This window comes from Salmo trutta, chromosome 18, assembly GCF_901001165.1.
Source record: "Salmo trutta chromosome 18, fSalTru1.1, whole genome shotgun sequence".
Taxonomy (NCBI): domain Eukaryota; kingdom Metazoa; phylum Chordata; class Actinopteri; order Salmoniformes; family Salmonidae; genus Salmo; species Salmo trutta.
The window spans coordinates 37815186-37835947 of NC_042974.1; the positions used below are offsets into that span (position 1 = coordinate 37815186).

At 43.5% G+C, this 20762-nt stretch overlaps 1 protein-coding gene across 2 annotated transcripts in view; it reads right to left on the minus strand.

Annotated features, from left to right (window-relative positions):
• LOC115153262 (uncharacterized) overlaps window positions 1–17366 on the minus strand; it is a 42438-nt gene extending 25072 nt beyond the window's left edge. Inside the window, exons 1-5 of one of the 2 annotated variants that reach the window (XM_029698515.1) lie at window positions 17141–17366; window positions 4416–4527; window positions 3725–3914; window positions 1910–1966; window positions 1711–1818 (exon numbers count right to left, since the gene is read on the minus strand). In XM_029698515.1, coding sequence (XP_029554375.1) covers window positions 1711–1818; window positions 1910–1966; window positions 3725–3914; window positions 4416–4516 — 456 coding nt within the window. In that variant the 5' untranslated portion in view covers window positions 4517–4527; window positions 17141–17366. The other variant, XM_029698514.1, reaches the window with a different exon arrangement.
• Between the last annotated feature and the right edge of the window lie 3396 nt (window positions 17367–20762).

The window sequence follows — 20762 nt, forward strand, 5'->3', positions numbered from 1 at the left end:
CATTTCTGGGATCTTTTATTTCAGCTCATGAAACATGGGACCAACACTTTACATGTTGCGTTTATATTTTTGTTCAGTATATATTCAATTCTCCTTTCACTTGTTTATATTATGGCTAGATTTACACTAATATTCCTTTATGTAATTAAGCTTTCACATGTGTATTTTCTGCCTTTATAATAATAATAACAATAATAATAATAATACTGTCACGCACTGATCTGTTTCACCTGTCCCTATGATTGTCTCCACCCCCTCCAGGTGTCGCTTATTTTCCACAATGTATTTATCCCTGTGTTTCCTGTCTCTCTGTGCTAGTTCGTCTTGTATGTTTCCAAGTCAACCAGCATTTTTCATGTTCTCCTGCTTTTTGCTATTCTCCTTTTTCTAGTCCTCCCGGTTTTGACCCTTGCCTGTTTCTGGACTCTGTACCCGCCTGCCTGACCATTCTGCCTGCCTTGACCACGAGCCTGTCTGCCACTCTGTACCTCCTGGACTCTGATCTGGTTTTTACCTTTTGCCTGTCCACGACCATTCTCTTGCCTACCCCTTTTGGATTAATACACATTGTAAGACTCTAACCATCTGCCTCCTGAGTCTGCATCTGGGTCTGGCCTTGTGTCATGATAAATATTTAATTTGTAGAGCGCATTTCCCATACTCAATGCACATCTGAAGCTTGGTTGCGCTTGCTTCTGTGTGCAAATCATTTGACCATTGCAGTTTGAGATTATTTATTCCCTTTTATGAAAATAAACTGATTCTGGCCTTTATTATTTAAGATTTATCTATGAAATTTTAGCTTCATTAAATATATTATTATTATATTATGGTGTTTCTACATTTTATAGCAGCCTATGTATTGCCTACCTGAAACATGCGTTAATATATTTGAAGTCCTTCAAAATAGAAACAACATATCCTAATGTTAGAAAGTAGAATATAAACTAGATATAGGCTACTGTGGGTGGGGTAGGCTAAATAATTACAACCGAATAGGCCTAATTAAAAGTGATAGCGAAAAAGGAAACAAAAAATGCTAAGAAAAGCATGCCCAAAGCTTGTGGCTGAGCAATACCAGAGCAAAATAGGTGCAGGAGAGAAGGCCGACACCATTTTCCAAATCTTCTCGAATTACGCTCTGCTCCTCCCTCCACACTCGTCCACTTACATGCTCTGGCATTAAAAAGCAGCCCTGCTTTAGGCTATCAAAGAACTGTCAATGAATAATAATATCAATGGGTGGAATCAGTGAATGAATGGCTGCAGCAACCATTACACTGACTGACAAGCTGCATAACAAATTAGGCCTAATTTGACATAATAAGTCATTCAAACGAGAAAACTATGTAATTTGGACGAGATAGCAGGTTGTTCAAATGAGTCTACATTTTTATTGTATTTTTTTTGCCTTGGTCTTCAGGGCTTCCATACATTTGGTATTACTGTACATGGGCAATTTGAATAATGTCAGTGGAAAGTTTGTTTTTTTGCCTAACAAGACCACTAGCCCCTGAACACTAATAAACGTTACAACACTGATGGATCCAGGTAAAAGCTAACAGAACTGAGGTTACCATTCCCACATATGTAGGTGTCTGGTATGAGCAAAACCACAACTCCCACATAACCCAATGTTGCACTAAGCAGCTGTAGTGCACTGGCAGAGAATGACTGCCGTTCTCTCGCTGACCCCTCCTGGAGACTCACCCCCTGTTGCTGTAGCTGCTGTTGCTGTTGTGTGAGCTGAGCGATTGTCCTCTCCTTATTCCTCAGTTCCTCCCTGAGCTTCCACACCTCCTTCATTAGCTCCTCCAACTGAAACACACACAGTGGTTAATTTCTAGTCTAACAATGCTACTTGTTTTGGCTCAAAGTCCGAAATTGTGTTTTCCAGGTGGTGTCTTACCTGTAGGGTCATGCTGTTATCCTCTTCACCGCCCTCCTCTGGGCCACCGTCCTCCATCTACAAACACAGAAAAAACACATAACATAAGATTCAGTATTCTGAACTGTACTATGCTGGGCAGAAAGGAGGACTAGATGTAGGTATATTGTATTTTATATGTTATTATAATGATACTACTAATTGATACATAGTTGGGAGCTTCTTCTGTAGATTATTCTGTAGAATGGCTGATATGGGCCTAGAAGCAGTTTGGTAGACATAATAATAACTTTTCTCAAGCAGAGGGACATGTTCAATGTGTCCCCAAAAAACTGTAATTGTCTGCTTTTGGACGCTCTAGCTAGCCTATAGTCAGCTCGGTGCACCGATACAGCCTGTTGCTTGTAGCTCAGATAGATCAATTATGATTAAAGTAGAGATGCATTTTACAGCTGCTGCCCAGAGCACAACATCACAGCTCCAAAGAAACAATTGAGAAGAGAACAACTAATGGGCGGGCCAACAAACTGTTTGGTGCTCAAGGCCTAACTACCCTGTTAATTAAAGAAAACAAACAGACTTTCTCAATTAGATGACTATTACCAGCAGCAACAGCACTTCTTAAACAGTCAGAGGTCAAATATCAAATGAACATGAATCAAACATGGGTACAGATAACTCACATTTATCACTTTGGTCCCTATCAAAGATGTACCTTTTTGGAGATAATGAACAGCATCTCAGCTTTGACAAGCAAATACAATTACCATCACAGAAAGTGAACTGAGTGTCGATATGCGTTTGTCATGTCATGTTAGAGATAATCTTGGGGCACAGTTGACTTGTTTTGGAGGAATGTAATCTGTTGAGGGCTGTGAGGCCAAAGCCAATATCAACCAGCCTGACACTAAGGTAGATATTGGGGTCCTACAGGGCCAGACATGAGACGCTGTACAGTCTGAGGCTGTACACTACTGATTAAATGTCTCACACATCACATCACACACTGTGTGTGTGTGTGTGTGTGTGTGTGTATTTCTCTCTGTTAAATGGAATGTTTCATCTGATACCGACAGATCTATTAAGTGATTAGGTACCACAGGTAACCCACAAGGGAGGAGGAGGGTCGTAATAAGAGGTAAGAAGAGATGAGTGACACATAGAATAAAACCATGTGCCACAGTCACTCACTCGCAAGCCATGGGCATGAGACATGTAACATTCTCAGTAAAGCACAGTAAAGCCAGCATCTATTTTCTATGATTACATAATATCAAACCAGTTCTCTCCTCCAGAAATCTCTCCATCTAAGGAGATGTGGGAGAGATTCAGTGTGTATCTCTGCTACATCCTCACAAGTAGACATAGAGGGTCACTGTGGCAGAAATGCAGATTTCTACTGCCTTTCAACTTCAGAAGCCTTCTCTCACCTGGATGTGTGATAAACTCCTATAAAGCTACTGCTTGATAAAACATCAGCAGCCTCCATCTAGCGAAATGTAAACTCAAACCTTGAGTTTTGAGTTAATTTTATTTTTACAGGGACAGTGCACATTAATCAACATTTCAGTAAAAGTGCCGGTTTTAGCCAGCCGGCTAATTTTCAACCGCAGTCACTGGGCAGGTTATTAAAAACAATTACCTTGACATAATAGTTATTCTACTAAAGTTACATTTTATTGGACGCTAAATCTATTTAATTGTAAAAGGAGCTGACAACAGTTACAAGATATGATTTCCACTTGCTTAGTCATAGCTCAACTCAACAGAGTGATTAGATTGGAATTACATTGAGTTCCCGAGGCCTACATTCGAGCCTTTGAGGGAGTGTGTTACCTGTAATAAACTCTTGAGTGTAAGCAGCTGGTTTTTCACTGAGCTGCAGTCCTGGGCCATATGTTTGAGTGTGAGCTCGTCCAGCGCCCCCGTGTGTCCATTGTGTCTCCCTACAGGAGGAAAAGGCCGGGGGTCTACCCTGAACCCCACAGGGCCAGCATAACCATCATACTGCTGGAACACTGGACCCCTTGGAGTGGGAGGGGGAGAAAGAGAGGAAGTCAGATAATTATATTTGCCTCATTGACTAGGCGTAAATGGGCAAAATATGTAATTTACAAAATGCACTCAGGCTTTTTGTAAATCATTTCACCCTGGAGCTTTATATTCATGATTATCAAGTGGGTGGTTCGAGCCCTGAATGCTGATTGGTTGACAGCCGTGGTATATCAGACCATATACCACAGGTATGACAAAACATGTATTTTTACTGCTCGAATTACATTGGTAACCAGTTTATAATAGCAATAAAGCACCTCAGGGGTTAGAGGTATATGGCCAACATACCACAGCTAAGGACTGTATCCAAGCACGCGTTGCGTCATGCATAAGAACAGCCCTTAGCCATGGTATATTGGCCATATACCACGCCCCCTCGTTCCTTATTGCTTAAATATAGCACACCTAGTATACTATGTTATGTTTAGTCTTTTTACAATTTTCATGCTGTAGGATAGCTACTGATTCTCACCTGTTGTCATTGTGGAAGTGATCCGGTCCATTCCAGTGATGCTGCCTTCTCCTCCAGTGACCTTGTCGTCCCCCCTTCTCTGAGCGTTCAAAATGGGACATCCCGTTAGCGTCTTCACAGAGAGAAAGAGAGGTCACGGTCATCCGGAGAGTTAGCTTAGAATCTAAGACGTTTGTGTGTGTGTGTGTGTGTGTGTGTGTGTGTGTGTGTCTGGGGGCAGTGGTTCTATATGTTGCATGTAAACAGACTCCTGTATACACACAAACAAATATTGCCTCATGAGAACATAGCTTATCTTTATCCCTACATTGTTGGAAAATGACCCATAAGAAACATTTCACTGTTAGTCTACACCTGGGTTCGATACTGTGACCAAAACAGTTGCATTTGCGACCATTTGACTTGGCAGTGCAACACAAATTTTGATTTGATTTGGTCCAATTTAAAAAAAATTACCTGGTCACATTCCTTTTTGGTTCCCAATTAGCTTTTTTTTAGCATCATGATTTATTCAAAAAGTAATATGCAATTGACCAAAAATAAACCAACTTTCTGAAGAGGCAACAACGGCACAGGAATGCCCATGTCTGTGTGTGTCAGGGCTCAACATGCAGGGGAGGTTTTGGAAACCCGCTTGGGACAGTGAAAAATAATCCAGGCTACATAATTTATTAAAAAAACAGATTCCAGAAGCTGTTTGTTCGTTATGTCAATTATTTATCACGCGCGCAGCACACATATAGTCTATAGATAATCTGTCGGGCAGAAATAGCGCGCAGAAATAGTCTTGGTTGAATATTTGCAATGCACAATTCAGTCATCATGGAGTAGCCTACCTTGAAAATGAAATACAAATTTAATTTGTCACATTCCCTGAATAAAACAGGTGTAGGCTTTACCGTGAAATGCTTACTTATGAGCCCTTTCCCAACAATGCAGAGTTAAAAAGTATGGAAAAGTTGCTAAAAATGTTAAAGGAAATAGTAACCCAATAAAATAACAATAACGAGACTATATACTGTACAAGGAGTACTGATACTGAGTCAATGTGCAGAGGCACGAGGTAGTTGAGGTAATACAGTATGTACATGTAGGTAGTGGAAAAAGTGACTAGGTAATCAGGATAGATAATAAACAGAGTAGCAGCAGCATTTGTGAAGAGTGTGAAAGTTTTTTAAATGTGTCTATGTGTGAGTGTGTGTGAGTGGCATCAATATGCATGTGTGTGTGTTTTGTGTGTGAGCGTATGTAGTGTGTGTGTGTGTGCATGTGTGTATATGTAAACTAGCGGTTAAGAGCGTTGTGCCGGTAACTGAAAGGTTGTTAGTTTGAATCCCTGAGTCAAATTAGTGAAAAATCTGTCAATGTGCCCTTAAGCAAGGCACTTAACCCTAATTGCTTCTATAAGTCGCTCTGGATAAGAGTGTCTGCTAAATGACGTAAATGTATGTTGGAATGTCAGTGTAGTATGTGTGGGTAGAGGCCAGCATAGAGTCAGTGCAAATAAAAAGAGGATCAATGCAAATAGTCAGGGTAGCAATTTGAGTAACTGTTCAGTAGTCTTAAGGCTTGGCGGTAGATGCTGTTCAGGAGGCTTTTAGTCCCAGACTTGGCGCTCCGGTACAGCTTGATGGTGGTAGCAGGCGGTTTGATCCTTGAAAAGTCATTGAAGTTATGGTAGCAAATTTAGAAGTCCAATATAATTATCCGTGATTTAATTTATGATAACATTTTATGAGATACGTAGCCGCTTTCATTTCCTGACATTTCAATTGAAGGGTATTGCGCTTCATTCTGTAGCTAGATATCTCCAGGAGTGATAAGTATAATTTGTTTGTCTTTATCTGTTGTGGTCTAGTACTGTCTTTTTGATAGCTAGGGCCATCTACTTTAAGTGCTGCCTGTCTTCCTACTTGGTAATTTGCAGACAGTTGCTGACACATCCACCAGGATCAAGGGGCAGGGCAATTTGTTACTTGTTTTGGTAATCACTGTATTGGAGGGGGAACGGTTTAATCTATTTTCTGAGTGTATATAACCAGCTTCTCAGGCTCCATGCTTCATTCTATTGCTAGAGGACTCCTGATATCTCCAGTAATCAGTGGCTGTATTGGAGGGGGAGTGGATTCACCTCTTTTAGGCAATCAGCAATTAGTACAGGGAGGCGTGCTCTCCACCTCTGCTAGTCAATTAGCAATTAGTGTTAGTTAGGAGCGCCTGTCAGGAACTATATATGGAAAGTGGCATTTGTTCTTGCAGCGACATGGTCATTTGTGCTCGTCTCTTCTGTTTGTTTTAAGTTGTGATCTACCTCAAGCAACCAAGTTTTTAGTTGTATTAAATTGGATAATTAATAATGAGGCAAATAGCAGTACGTTTGTTTGTGAAACACACCAAACAAGCTGTCGACCTAACCCTCAATGGACCCAGCAAGCCACAACCACCATTAATACAATCAACGTGTTCCCAAGGAAAGGCTTGTAAACTAAGGAAGCGTGGCAGTAGAGGAGGAATTTGGAATCGGATTAAAAAACAGCCCTTCAGAACACCTCTTCCATCTATTATGCATGGCAATGTACAAAGCATAAGGAATAAGACTGATGAACTACATACGGGCTTGTACCCAATACCTCTCAGAGTACTGACAATCCTGCTTGATCTGTCTATCTGAGACCTGGCTTACGGAACAGGATCCCGACTCCGTTGTGGAGCTGCATGGCTCCACATTTATTAGAATGGACCGAAACATCAACTCTGGTAAGAGATGGTGGTGGAGTTTGTGCAATCATCAATGAGAAATATTGCAATCCTGCCCATATTACAACTAAGCACAAGGTCTGTAATAAAGACATTGAACTCCTTGCTCTTAACCTACGGCCATACTACCTGCCATGGGAAATAAATCAGGTCTGATTATTTGTTTACGTAGCCCACGCTGACACCCAAATAGCTGCCGACTTGATTCCCAGGCTGAGACAGTCACCTGAAGCAGTAAAGCTGATCCTGGGAGACGTTAACATGTGCAATCTATCTGAACACTTACCATCATATCAGCAATATGTTAAATGTCCTACCCGAAATGAAGCCTGTCTGAACCTCTGTTTTGCTAACATCCCAGGTGTGTATTTTTCCAAGGCACTACCCAATCTTGGGGGTTCGGATCATAACATGGTTCAGCTCATCCCAGTCTACAAAGCACGTTTGCAATGAGAAAAGTCTAAAAAGGTGGAGATTAAAAGCTGGACTGAAGCCCTCCATGACTGTTTTGAGTCCACTGATTTAGCAGCTCTGATGGACAGCGCCGATGACCTGGAAGAGGCAGCGGATACCGTCTCTGAGTACATCGGTTTCGGTGAGGATCTCATTATTCCCAAAAAGGAAGTCAATTTCTCCCGATATTAATAAACCGTGGGTAACTCAGGAATTAAAAGAGCTCTTCAACCAGAAAAAAAAGTGTTTTAAATCAGGTGGCAGTAAAGAGGAAAGGAAAAATATTCAGAGGCAACTTTTAAGGAGTGCAAAGCACTAGACCTTTTCAAGCACAGTAAGAAAGGGCAAGAGCTACAAACCATCACAGGCTACAAACCAAAGAGACATTGGATGACTGTCAAATGATCTTGCTTTTGCAAATTATTTTAAGTTTCTATTGTAGGTTTGACTTTTTGTGATTTTACATCGCAGCAGAAAGTGGCCTTGGACAGCATACCAGCTGTTGATATACAGATTTCTGTTAATGACATCAAGCAATACTTTCAACGTGTCAACCCACGAAAATCATATGGTCCAGACGGCATCAACAGCAAGGCACTTCAGGCATGCGCAGACCAGCTCGCATTACCGTTCCAGAAGCTGTTACAGCTGTCACTGAACAGTGGGATAATCCAGACTTATGGAAGAAGTCGCTGATTTACCCAAAATAAGAGAAATGTTAAAATTCGTCTAGTGGTGTGCAGATAACTTTTTGGAAATAAACATCAAGAAAAAAAAGAGATGGAAATTGATTTCAGAAGGAACAAACCTCAACTACCCCCTATGAAGATCAATGTGGAATCAGTCGATAGAGTGACCACATAAGTACCTGGTAATCGAAATAGATCCTCCTAAAACTTGAAAGCATTTTACAGGACAGTACTCATCCCCCTCACTAAAAAATTCAGTCACAGCAGCAGCCGGACAAGGGGAAAGAGACTTCTTCAAAAGATAATTTAAACAGAGGTAGATATGGGGACTCTTATTCCAACAGCCATTAGGCTGTATAATAAATAGTCTGTTGGTCCCTCGAGTATACAGCATCTTTCACTTTAAATGTGTAGCTATAGCACTTTGAATGAATTATTTTGTGTAGTTTCTGTGTTTTCATGTTTTATGTACTGCACATGACCAAATGAATTTCCCCTTGGTGGGATAATAAAGTTAATTTGAATCTCTCTGGTTTCTCAGTGGCAGCTGTAAGCTGTGGTTGTGTCAGTGGCGGTTTTGTCGCAAAACTAAGACCGTCGCCGAAACAAAGACAGTTCCGCCGAGTTGTTCTTCGTAGTGAGAGGAAGGCTCCACACCACTCTCTCACTTGATTATCTTACCTAGTTATTTACAGATTCTCATTTTGCTCTTTTGTAGCTTTGTCAACTATGGTTTCTATACCTGTTTGCACCTCTCCCTGTAGGCTTTACAGACGCACCCCATCCCTTGGCTGCAACCCCTCTAATTTAGTGTACTCTGCGCACACAACCCCTGTGGAATTCCGGGGATCTGGCAGCGTTTGGAACTGCTGCCTTTCAGTCCCTTGAATTTTTGGCCCTGACGGAGACATGGATCACCCAGAGAACACTGCTACTCCAGCTGCTCTTTCTTCATATGACTATGTTTTCTCTCATAGTCCGAGAACATCTGGTCGTTGCGGTGGTGGCACAGGTCTACTCATTTCTCCTAAGTGGAGATTTTCTGTTTTCTCCCTCTCTCACCTGTCTATCTCCTCCTTTGAATTCCATACTGTCACTTGTCCACTCAAGCTTAGCATTGTCATCTATCATCCACCAGGTGCCCTTGGATAGTTCCTCAATGAGCTTGACACCTTGATAAGCTCAGTTCCTGACGATGGCTCACTGCACTTCGTAGTTGATGACTTCAACCTCTCAACGTCTGCCTTCGATTCATTTCTTTCCAACTCTCTTTCCCCTCCTTGCCTCTTGACCTCACACCTTCCCATTCCCCTCCAACTCACAAGGCATGCAATACACTTGACCTCATCTTTACTAGAGGCTGCTAGCCTACTAATCTCACCTCAACCCCCCTCCAGGTATCTGATCACTACTTTGTTTAGTTTACTGTCTCACTTTCCTCCAACCTTAACCACTCAGCCCCTACCCAGATGGTCATGTGCCGTCGCAATATTTGCTCTCTCTCCTACTCTCTCCTCTTCTATCATCTCTCCCTTCTGCTAAATCCTTCTCCCTCCTGTCTCCTGATTCTGCCTCTTCGACCCTACTCTCCTCCATTTCCGCATTCTATGACTTGCACTGTCCCCTTTCCTCCCGGCCGGGTCAGCCCTCCTCTCCTGCTCCGTGACTCATTACGAGCTTATAGAACAGGGCTGCGGGCAGCTGGGAGGGAAACTAAACTTCCGGAGGACCTATCATCCTTTCACTACCTCTATACCTTCTCAGTATCCGCAGCTAAAGCCACTTTCTACCACTCTGCATTTCAACCTGCCTCTAAGCCTAGGAAACTCTTTTCCGCCTTCTCCTCCCTCCTTAATCCTCAACCCCATCCACCTCCCTCTCTGCGGACGACTTTGTCAACCACTTTGAAAAAAAGGTTGACATCCGCTACTCATTCACTCAGCCTATTGACTCCACTGGTCTCTTACACAGAACTACCCTACGCCTTGACCTCTTTCTCTCCTCTCTCTCCAGATGACATCCTGTGACTAGTGAGGTCTGCCCGCCCGCCCGACATGCCTTCTCCAGACCATCTCTGGAGAACTTCTCACATCCCTCAACTCATCCCTGACCACTGGCTGCATCCCCTCTGATGTCAAAATGGCCCGAATTGCTCCCCTCGACTCATCTGACGTCAAACTATAGACCTGTGTCTCTTCATTCCTTTCTTTAAGGGTGCTGTCTCTGGTCAACTTTATCTCTCTCAGAACGATCTTCTTGACCCTAACCAGTCAGGCTTAAAGACGGGTAACTCAACCGAGACTGCTCTTCTGTGTCACAGAGGCTCTCCACACTGCCAAAGCTGGCTGACTCTCCTCTGTTCTCATCCTCCTAGATCTATCCACTGCCTTCGACACCGTGAACCATCAGATTCTCCTCTCCACCCTCTCAGGGCTGGGCATCTTAGGCTCTGCACATTCTTGTATTGCATCCTACCTGGTGACGTGGAGAGGATCTGTGTCTGAACTACGTACTCTCACGAGTGGTGTCCCCTCAGGGCTTGGTTCTAGGCCCTTTTCTCTCTAGTCACCAAGTCACTTGTCTCCATATTCTCACATGATCTCTCCTGTCATTACTATGTGAATGACACTGAACTACTCCCCGCTTGTGCCATCAAACACCTGCAACTTATCCCGAATGCTTCTGCCCGCCTGGTTTTCAACCTTCCCAATTTCTCTCATGTCACACCGCTCCTCTGCACACTCCACTGGCTTCCAGTCAAAGCTCGCAGCCACTACAAGACCATGCTGCTTACCTACAGAACAGCAAGAGGAACTGCCCCTCCCTACCTTCAGGCTATGCTCAAACCCTACACCCCAATCCGAGCACTCCGTTCTGCCACCTCAGGTCTTTTGGCCATCCCACCCCCACGGTAGGGCAGTTCCCGCTGAGCCCAGTCCAAGCTCTTCTCTATCCTGGCACCCCAATGGTGGAACCAGCTTCCCCCGGAAGCTAGGACAGCAGAGTCCCTGCCCATCTTCCAAAAACATCTGAAACCCTACCTTCAAACAGTATTTTAAATAATCCTCTTCCTCACCTTGACCACCCCCCCAGAAAAAAATTGAAATAAAAAATGTAACCAACACTTAACCCCCCCCCCCCACACACACACCTAGCTATCTTAAGTCACTCTGGATAAGAGCGTCTGCTAATTGACTCAAATGTAAATATAGTCTATTGCACTTGCGGTTATTATGAGCAAGACAATGGATTTTGGCTTGATTCTCCATACAAAGCGTTCCATTACAAAGGGAAACCGGTTTTTGGTCGCTTTCTCGTTTTAAAACATGATACAGTAACCCTTCATCTCAGATGGTGAGACTGACTAGATGCCACATGGACAGACTTTATTAGTGTGTTTGAGTTGGGAGCATGCTGTCTATTTAGTCAGGCAATGCTCACATTACTCTGACATTTTAAAAATAAGGTGAAAATCTATGCTTAATATCATTAGGTATAGATGCATTCTTAAAGTGGTAATGCATACTTTTTTGCATACATTTTGGGGGGAGTTTTTTTTCTTCTATAGGCTATTACAATAATTAATTATAAAATGTAGGTCCTTAAATTACAATTTATGTGCTTGAAAAAGTATTTAATTTCACTTTCAAATGTCTGTATGAACCCTGTATAGATTGCTTTCTCAGACCGCAAAATTAAATCTAAAATCACCTGCTATTGAAATTATGCACTGATAATTCGCTTTCCGGTCAGATCTTGACCTGGGCCAGAATTTTTTTCATTTCTGCCAGTAGTATTCAGTTGGCACTGGCCCAGTGCGCCACTGGCAAATTTACCTGAATGTTGAGTTTTGCATAGAATGCAGGCACATTATGGGACACAGGCCAGGTCATTATCAGTGTGTGTATGTACAGTTGAAGTCGGAAGTTTACATACACTTAGGTTGGAATCATTTAAACTCATTTTTCAACCACTCCACACATTTCTTGTTAACAAACTATAGTTTTGGCAAGTCGGTTAGGACATCTACTTTGTGCATGACACAAGCAATTTTTCCAACAATTGTTTACAGACAGGTTATTTCACTTATAATTCACTGTATCACAATTCCAGTGGGTCAGAGGTTTACATACACTAAGTTGACTGTGCCTTTAAACAGCTTGGAAAATTCCAGAAAATTATGTCATGGCTTTAGAAGCTTCTGATAGGCTAATTGACATCATTTGAGTCAATTGGAGGTGTACCTGTGGATGCACTTCAAGGCCTGTGGATGCATATCAGTGTGGATGACGGATCACCACCTCAAGCTGAACCTCGGCAAGACGGAGCTGCTCTTCCTCCCGGGGAAGGACTGCCCGTTCCATGATCTCGCCATCACGGTTGACAACTCCCTTGTGTCCTCCTCCCAGAGTGCTAAGAACCTTGGCGTGATCCTGGACAACACCCTGTCGTTCTCCACTAACATCAAGGCGGTGACCCGATCCTGTAGGTTCATGCTCTACAACATTCGCAGAGTACGACCCTGCCTCACACAGGAAGCGGCGCAGGTCCTAATCCAGGCACTTGTCATCTCCCGTCTGGATTACTGCAACTCGCTGTTGGCTGGGCTCCCTGCCTGTGCCATCAAACCCCTACAACTCATCCAGAACGCCGCAGCCCGTCTGGTGTTCAACCTTCCCAAGTTCTCTCACGTCACCCCGCTCCTCCGCTCTCTCCACTGGCTTCCAGTTGAAGCTCGCATCCGCTACAAGACCATGGTGCTTGCCTACGGAGCTGTGAGGGGAACGGCACCTCCGTACCTTCAGGCTCTGATCAGGCCCTACACCCAAACAAGGGCACTGCGTTCATCCACCTCTGGCCTGCTCGCCTCCCTACCTCTGAGGAAGCACAGTTCCCGCTCAGCCCAGTCAAAACTGTTCGCCGCTCTGGCACCCCAATGGTGGAACAATCTCCCTCACGATGCCAGGACAGCGGAGTCAATCACCACCTTCCGGAGACACCTGAAACCCCACCTCTTTAAGGAATACCTGGGATAGGATAAAGTAATCCTTCTAACCCCCCCCCCCCCCCCCCCTTTAAAGGATTTAGATGCACTATTGTAAAGTGTTTGTTCTACTGGATATTATAGGTGAATGCACCAATTTGTAAGTCGCTCTGGATAAGAGCGTCTGCTAAATGACTTAAAATGTAAAATGTAAAAATGCCTACCTTCAAAATCAGTGCCTCTTTGCTTGACATCATGGGAACATTTTAAAAAATCAGCAAAGACCTCAGAAAAACTATGTAAACCTCCACAAGTCTGGTTCATCCCTGGGAGCAATTTCCAAACGCCTGAAGTTACCACGTTCATCTGTACAAACAATATTACGCAATTATAAACACCATGGGACCACACAGCCGTCATACCGCTCAGGAAGGAGACGCGTTCTGTCTCCTAGAGATGAACGCACTTTGGTGTGAAAAGTGTAAATCAATCCCAGAGCAACATCAAATACCTTGTGAAGATGCTGGAAGAAACAGGTATAAAAGTATCTATATCCACAGTAAAACGAGTCCGGTATCGACATAACCTGAAAGGGCGCTCAGCAAGGAAGAAGCCAATGCTCCAAAACCGCCATACAAAAGCCAGACTACTGTTTGCAACTGCACATGGGGACAAAGATCGTACTTTTTGGAGAAATATCCTCTGGTCTGATGAAACAAAAATATAACTATTTGGCCATAATGACCATCGTTATGTTTGGAGGAAAAAGGGGGAGGCTTGCAAGCCGAAGAACACCATCCCAACCGTAAAGCACGGGGGTGGCAGCATCATGTTGTGGGGGTGCTTTGCTGCAGGAGGGACTGGTGCACCTCACAAAATAGATGGCATCATGAGGCAGGCAAATTATGTGGATATATTGAAGCAGCATCTCAAGACATCAGTCAGGAAGTTAAAGCTTGGTCGCCAATGGGTCTTCCAAATGGACAATGACCCCAAGCGTACTTCCAAAGTTGTGGAAAAATGGCTTAAGGACAACAATGTCAAGGTATTGGAGTGGCCATCCCAAAGCCCTGACCTTAATCCCATAGAAAAATTGTGGGCAGAACTGAAGAAGCGTGTGTGAGCAAAGTGGCCTCCAATCCTGACTCAGTTACACCAGCTCTGTCAGGAGGAATGGCCCAAAATTCACCCAACTTATTGTGGGAAGCTTGTGGAAGGCTAACTGAAACGTTTGACCCAAGTTAAACAATTTAATGGCAATGCTACCAAATACTAATTGAGTGTATGCAAACTTCAGACCCACTGGGAATGTGATGAAAGAAATAAAAGCTGAAATAAATCATTCTCTCTATTATTCTGACATTTCACGTTTTTAAAATAAAGTGGTGATCCTACCTGACCTAAGACAGGGAATTTTTTACTAGGACTAAATCTCAGGAATTGTAAAGAACTGAGTTTAAATGTATTTAGCTAACGTGTATGTACATTTCTGACTTCAACTGTGTGTGTGTGTGTGTGTGTCATATATATATATACATACACACACACATTGCCTTCGGAAAGTATTCAGACACTTTGACTTTTTCACATTTTGTTATGTTAAAGGCTTTTTCTAAAATGTATTAAATAGTTTTTTCCCTCATCGATCTACACACAACTGAAATATTACATTTACATAAGTATTCAGTACTTTGTTGAAGCACCTTTGGTAGCATTGAGTCTTCTTGGGTATGACGTTACAAGCTTGGCACACCTGTTTTTGGGGAGTTTCTACCATTCTTCTCTGCAGATCCTCTCAAGCTCTGTCAGGTTGGATGGGGATTGTTGCTGCATTGCTATTTTCAGGTCTCTCCAGAGATATTTGGATTTCTTTTTTATTTAATCCTTTATTTAACGAGGCAAGTCAGTTAAGAACAAATTCTTATTTACAATGATGGCCAAACCCGGACAACGCTGGGCCAAGTGTGCCCCGCCCTATGGTACTCTGGCTGTGCCTCTCAAGGACATTCAGAGACTTGTCCCGAAGCCACTCCTTTGTTGTCTTGGCTGTGTGTTGAGGGTCGTTGTCCTGTTGGAAGGTGAACCTTTGCCCAAGTCTGAGGTTCTGAGTGCTCTGGAGCAGGTTTTCATCAAGAATCTCTCTGTACTTTGCTCCGTTCATTGTTGCCCCAATCCTGTCTAGTCTCCCAGTCCCTGCAAATGAAAAACATCCCCAAGGCATGATACTACCACCACCATGCTTCACCATAGGGATGATGCCAGGTTTCCTCCAGACGTGGTGCTTGGCATTCAGGCCAAAGAGTTCAATCTTGGTTTCAGAGCAGAGAATCTTGTTTCTCATGATCTGAGAGTCCTTTAGGTGCATTTTGGCAAACTCCAAGCGAGCTGTCATGTGCCTTTTTACTGAGGAGTGGCTTCCGTCTGGCCACTCTACCATAAAGGCCTGATTGTTGGAATGCTGCGGAGATGGTTGTCCTTCTGGAAGGTTCTCCCATCTCCACAGAGGAACTCTAGAGCACGGTTAGTGACCATCGGTTTCTTGATCACCTCCCTGACCAAGGCCCTTCTCCCCCGATTGCTCAGTTTGGCCGGGCGGCCAGCTCTAAGTCTTGGTGGTTCCTAACTTCTTCTATTTAAGAATGATGGAGGCCACTGTGTTCTTGGGAACCTTCAATGTTGCAGACATTGTTTGGTACCCTTCCCCAGAACTGTGCCTCGACACAATCCTGTCTCGGATCTCTACAGACAATTCCTTAGACCTCATGGCTTGGTTTTTGCTCTAACATGCACTGTCAAATGTGGGACCTGATATAGACAGGTGTGCCTTTCCAAATCATGTCCAATCAATTTACCACAGGTGGACTCTAATCAAGTTGTAGAAACCTCAAGGAAATCTCAAGGATGATCAATGGAAACAGGATGCACCTGAGCTTAATTTCGAGTATCATAGCAAAGGGGCCGAATACTTATGTAAATAAGGTATTTTATTAAAGTTTTCATAATTTCCCCTAAATTACAAAAACCTGTTTTAACGTTGTCATTACAGGTTATTGTTTGTAGATTGCTGAGGATTTGTATTTAGTTCATCCATTTTAGAATAAGGCTGTAACGTGACAATGTGGAAAAAGTCCAGGGGTCTGAATACTTTCCAAAGGCACTGTATATATAAAAATTGGTGCAACCAAGTTATGTGCTGCTGCTGCCAACTGAAAAAGCACCAGTGGAAAAAGCTTGTGTAGAACCCTGAAAAGCACGTGACAAATAACTTGATTTGTTTAGATTTTTAGAGGATATCTATTTGTTCCTACACACACACACACCTACCCACAAACAAACACACACACTCAAAGTCAGAATACAACCAAATAGCAAAATAAGGGTTCTTTAAGCAGTTCTTCATCTCATAAAACATTCACACATTGCTTCATTGCTTGAAGTATGATTTGTACTGAATAAGACATCAAACCAAAGAAGACGGCAGTTCTAGACTCAAGCTAAGGCCTATAGTCAGTAGGACTCTCAGGGGAAAACATCAAGAGAGAAGTTTAACAAACTCGTACTCACCCACAAAACACAGACAGACACGCAATTTCTCTTTCAAACAGAGCAAGAAAGTAAGGGACATAAATATTTGGCAACACTATTCAAAGAAGCCATTAATGAACCGAGACAACATCAAAAAGACAGACTGCATAAAATTGATTGCTAGTCTTCAAATAATTGAATGTTACTGCAGTTGTACCATGAGGTGGTGCAAAACAAATGACACAGAATATAGAAAGTCAGCCACTTTCTTCAGCTGAGGACTGAAAAAATACTTTATCCAGCCTCTCTCCACATACCGCAACTGATGACAACCCTGTCCAAATATTCAGCTCAGCTACATTCCAAGAATCTCTGCTACATCCATAAACTCGTTCTCAACACGTACAAAACTGAAATCCAAATATCAGAAAGTGTGAGAAGACAGTGTGTGCTAAAGTGCCAGTCAGCCGTTTAAAGGGCTAGAGAAACTCCTCCACCCTGTTTTCTGAGAAAATCTCTAGGAGCTGGGGCCAGAGAGGGAGGGAGAGGCTGGGGTGGCTGTGTTCGTGGCCAGGCTGGGTGTCACCAGCTTGGGGAGGGAGGGAAGAAACCACTGGGCCTCTCCTGTCATTGGAGCTGGAGCCTGCCTGCTGGAGAAAATAGCAGGGCCTCCCTTTCCCTTTTCCCTTCTTCCTTTCCCCTTCCTGCTTGGCTGGCAGAGCCTGCGTGTCAATGGAAAGGAGGGTGGAAGGGGAGGAGAGTGAGCCTAAGACTATGCAACAGTAAATCTCCCTCCCTTCTTCCCCTCGCTCTAGGCCTGCCCGGAACGGCTGAGCTTGGCTGGACCCTCTCTCTGCTCCCCTCTCCCTTAGCTACGACCCCTCGCTATGACATACAGGACTTTAAATACAGGCTCTTCCCAAAAAGGAGGAGTGAAGTATGCCGGTTGGATTCACATTCTTTCAGAGTGAACATTCCTGTCACACTCACTCACTCACACACACACACCAACACAACACACTCACTGTAGCGCTCTGTAAACAGAAAAACAAGGCTGTGGCTGTTTATATAGTCTTTCATTAGCTAGTTCTAATTAAAGGGCAGCTGCCCAAGTAATGTGTGTGTGTGTCGAGACTACATAAGCTCTGGGTTTGTCTGTGCGTTTTGGGGTCATAAAGGGACCCTTGTTAGCAATCCCTTGGCAAGACTGGTCAGTGGTCTGACACTGGGCAAAGTGTTTTCAGAGCAGTAGAAACAACTACATTACCCATGAATAGCATTGTCAGCACGGCATTCACAATACAGTTGAGAGACTTCATTACCCAAGATTCACGGTCAATGACCGATGATCAATGGCGTGGAGAGTTTGTGATGGCTTGTAAATGGTAATAAAACACAGACACGCATGCATGCCCGTCCACACCCATACATTCACACAAAAACAATTATGCTGTCTCTGAGAATCAAAGCTTATTTAACTAATCAGCACTTGTTATAGGGCTAGGGAATGTGTCATGATTAGATATAAAATGGAAAGGAAACATGATTACAATTACACAGTGGAATGAAGAGCTACATTCAAAAGGTGACCGGATCTGATCATAGTGATTAGGCTTTCATTGTAATGATTAGGGCTCTTCTGAACCAATCATATTGTTAAAGACCACCAAGTCTGGGGAAAGATGAAGGAAGAGGTCAATCAACACTGTATGTGACTGCACCTGGAGACACTATTGTCTGTCCTCTCACCATTGTGTAGAGAGCCTTCCTCAGTGAGGTCCACATCCAGCAGGAGGTCGTCATCCTACAGGTCAGCTGGCTCCAGGTTGTCCAGGTTGTTCAGAATGTCCTGCATAGTGGAAGAGCGGGAGGGAGAGAGAGACAAATGTTGGTTTCAATCAAAATTCAAATTTTGATTAACTTTATGTTTACACATCCATCATCTAAGCAAATGGCTGGAGGTAGGGCTTTCTCCTATAGAGCTCCATTTTTATGGAATGGTCTGCCTACCCATGTGAGAGACGCAGACTCAGTCTCAACCTTTAAGTCTTTACTGAAGACTTATCTCTTCAGTAGGTCCTATGATTAAGTATAGTCTGGCCCAGGAGTGTGAAGGTGAACGGAAAGGCTGGAGCAACGAACCGCCCTTGCTGTCTCTGCCTTGCCGGTTCCCCTCTCTCCACTGGGATTCTCTGCCTCTAACCCTATTACAGGGGCTGAGTCACTGGCTTACTGGTGTTCTTCCATGCCGTCCATGGGAGGGGTGCGTCACTTGAGTGGGTTGAGTCACTGACGTGGTCTTCCTGTCTGGGTTGGCGCCCCCCCCCCCCCTTGGGTTGTGCCGTGGCGGAGATCTTTGTGGGCTATACTCGGCCTTGTCTTAGGACGGTAAGTTGGTGGTTGGAGACATCCCTCTAGTGGTGTGGGGGCTGTGCTTTGGCAAAGTGGGCGGGGTTATATCCTGCCTGTTTGGCCCTGTCCGGGGGTATCATCGGATGGGGCCACAGTGTCTTCTGATCCCTCCTGTCTCAGCCTCCAGTATTTATGCTGCAGTAGTTTATATGTCGGGGGGCTAGGGTCAGTCTGTTACATCTGGAGTATTTCTCTTGTCTTATCCGGTGTCCTGTGTGAATTTAAATATGCTCTCTCTAATTCTCTCATTCTCTCTTTCTTTCTTTCTCTCGGAGGACCTGAGCCATGCCTCAGGACTACCTGGCATGATGACTCCTTGCTGTCCCCAGTCCACCTGGCCGTGCTGCTGCTCCAGTTTCAACTGTTCTGCCTGCAGCTATGGAACCCTGACCTGTTCACCGGACATGCTTGTTGCACCCTCGACAACTACTATGGTAACTATTATTTGACCATGCTGGTCATTTATGAACATTTTAACATCTTGACCATGTTCTGTTATACTATCCACCCGGCACAGCCAGAAGAGGACTGGCCACCCCTCATAGCCTGGTTGCTCTCTAGGTTTCTTCCTAGGTTTTGGCCTTTCTAGGGAGTTTTTCCTAGGGAGTTTTTCCTAGCCACCGTGCTTCTTTCACATGCATTGCTTGCTGTTTGGGGTTTTAGGCTGGGTTTCTGTACAGCACTTTGAGATATCAGCTGATGTACGAAGGGCTATATAAATAAATTTGATTTGATTTGATCTAGAACAATAATCAAGCTTGTAACCCAACTGTTTGTTCTGTCAGTTCACAAGAGATTGTTACAAGAGATTGTTACAAGAGATTCTAGAGGATGTCGGGGTATGTAAAATAAACCCCTCACATTGCCCCCAACTGAAAAGGCATGATTAGTAGTTTTTGTCTGCTAAAGTGAAAAAGTAGTGGCCAAATTTCTACACTCACAGTTCTCGTTTTGAATCTCACAAACATCGGTTGTCATTTAAAACAACAAGACGCAGAGTCGGAGACAACAAAATATTAGCAGACACATTCATTTCTCTAAAGGAACATCCCTCTTGAATGAGTATAATAATGTGACGGCGAGCAGGTAAAATTATTACAGCTAAAATAGTTTGCACTTTGATTATGCTGCTTGTTGTTGAATTCAAAGCGTTGCATACCTAAAAGCAAAAAGGCCTAGAGTACAAATTAATACTTTAAAGTTTGAAGTATTGATTTGTACTCTAGACCTATTTGCTTTTCGGTATGCTATTCAAGGGATGAATTGCAAGGCAATTTTGTACATCAGATGAACATTTTAATAAATATCGATTGAAGATGTGCCCATAAAATGGAGGTTGGTGGTCATCAATGGATGTTGTGTTATTGAAGGTAAGGAAAGCAGGGAACCATGATAGAAAACAGAAAAATAACATATAATATCTGTTCCATACTTATGTCCCAACTGAACAGTACTCGGTCTTTCTTCCACACTGTGACGGTTCTCATCCTCATCACCATCCATTAGAAATGATCACGAAATACAAGG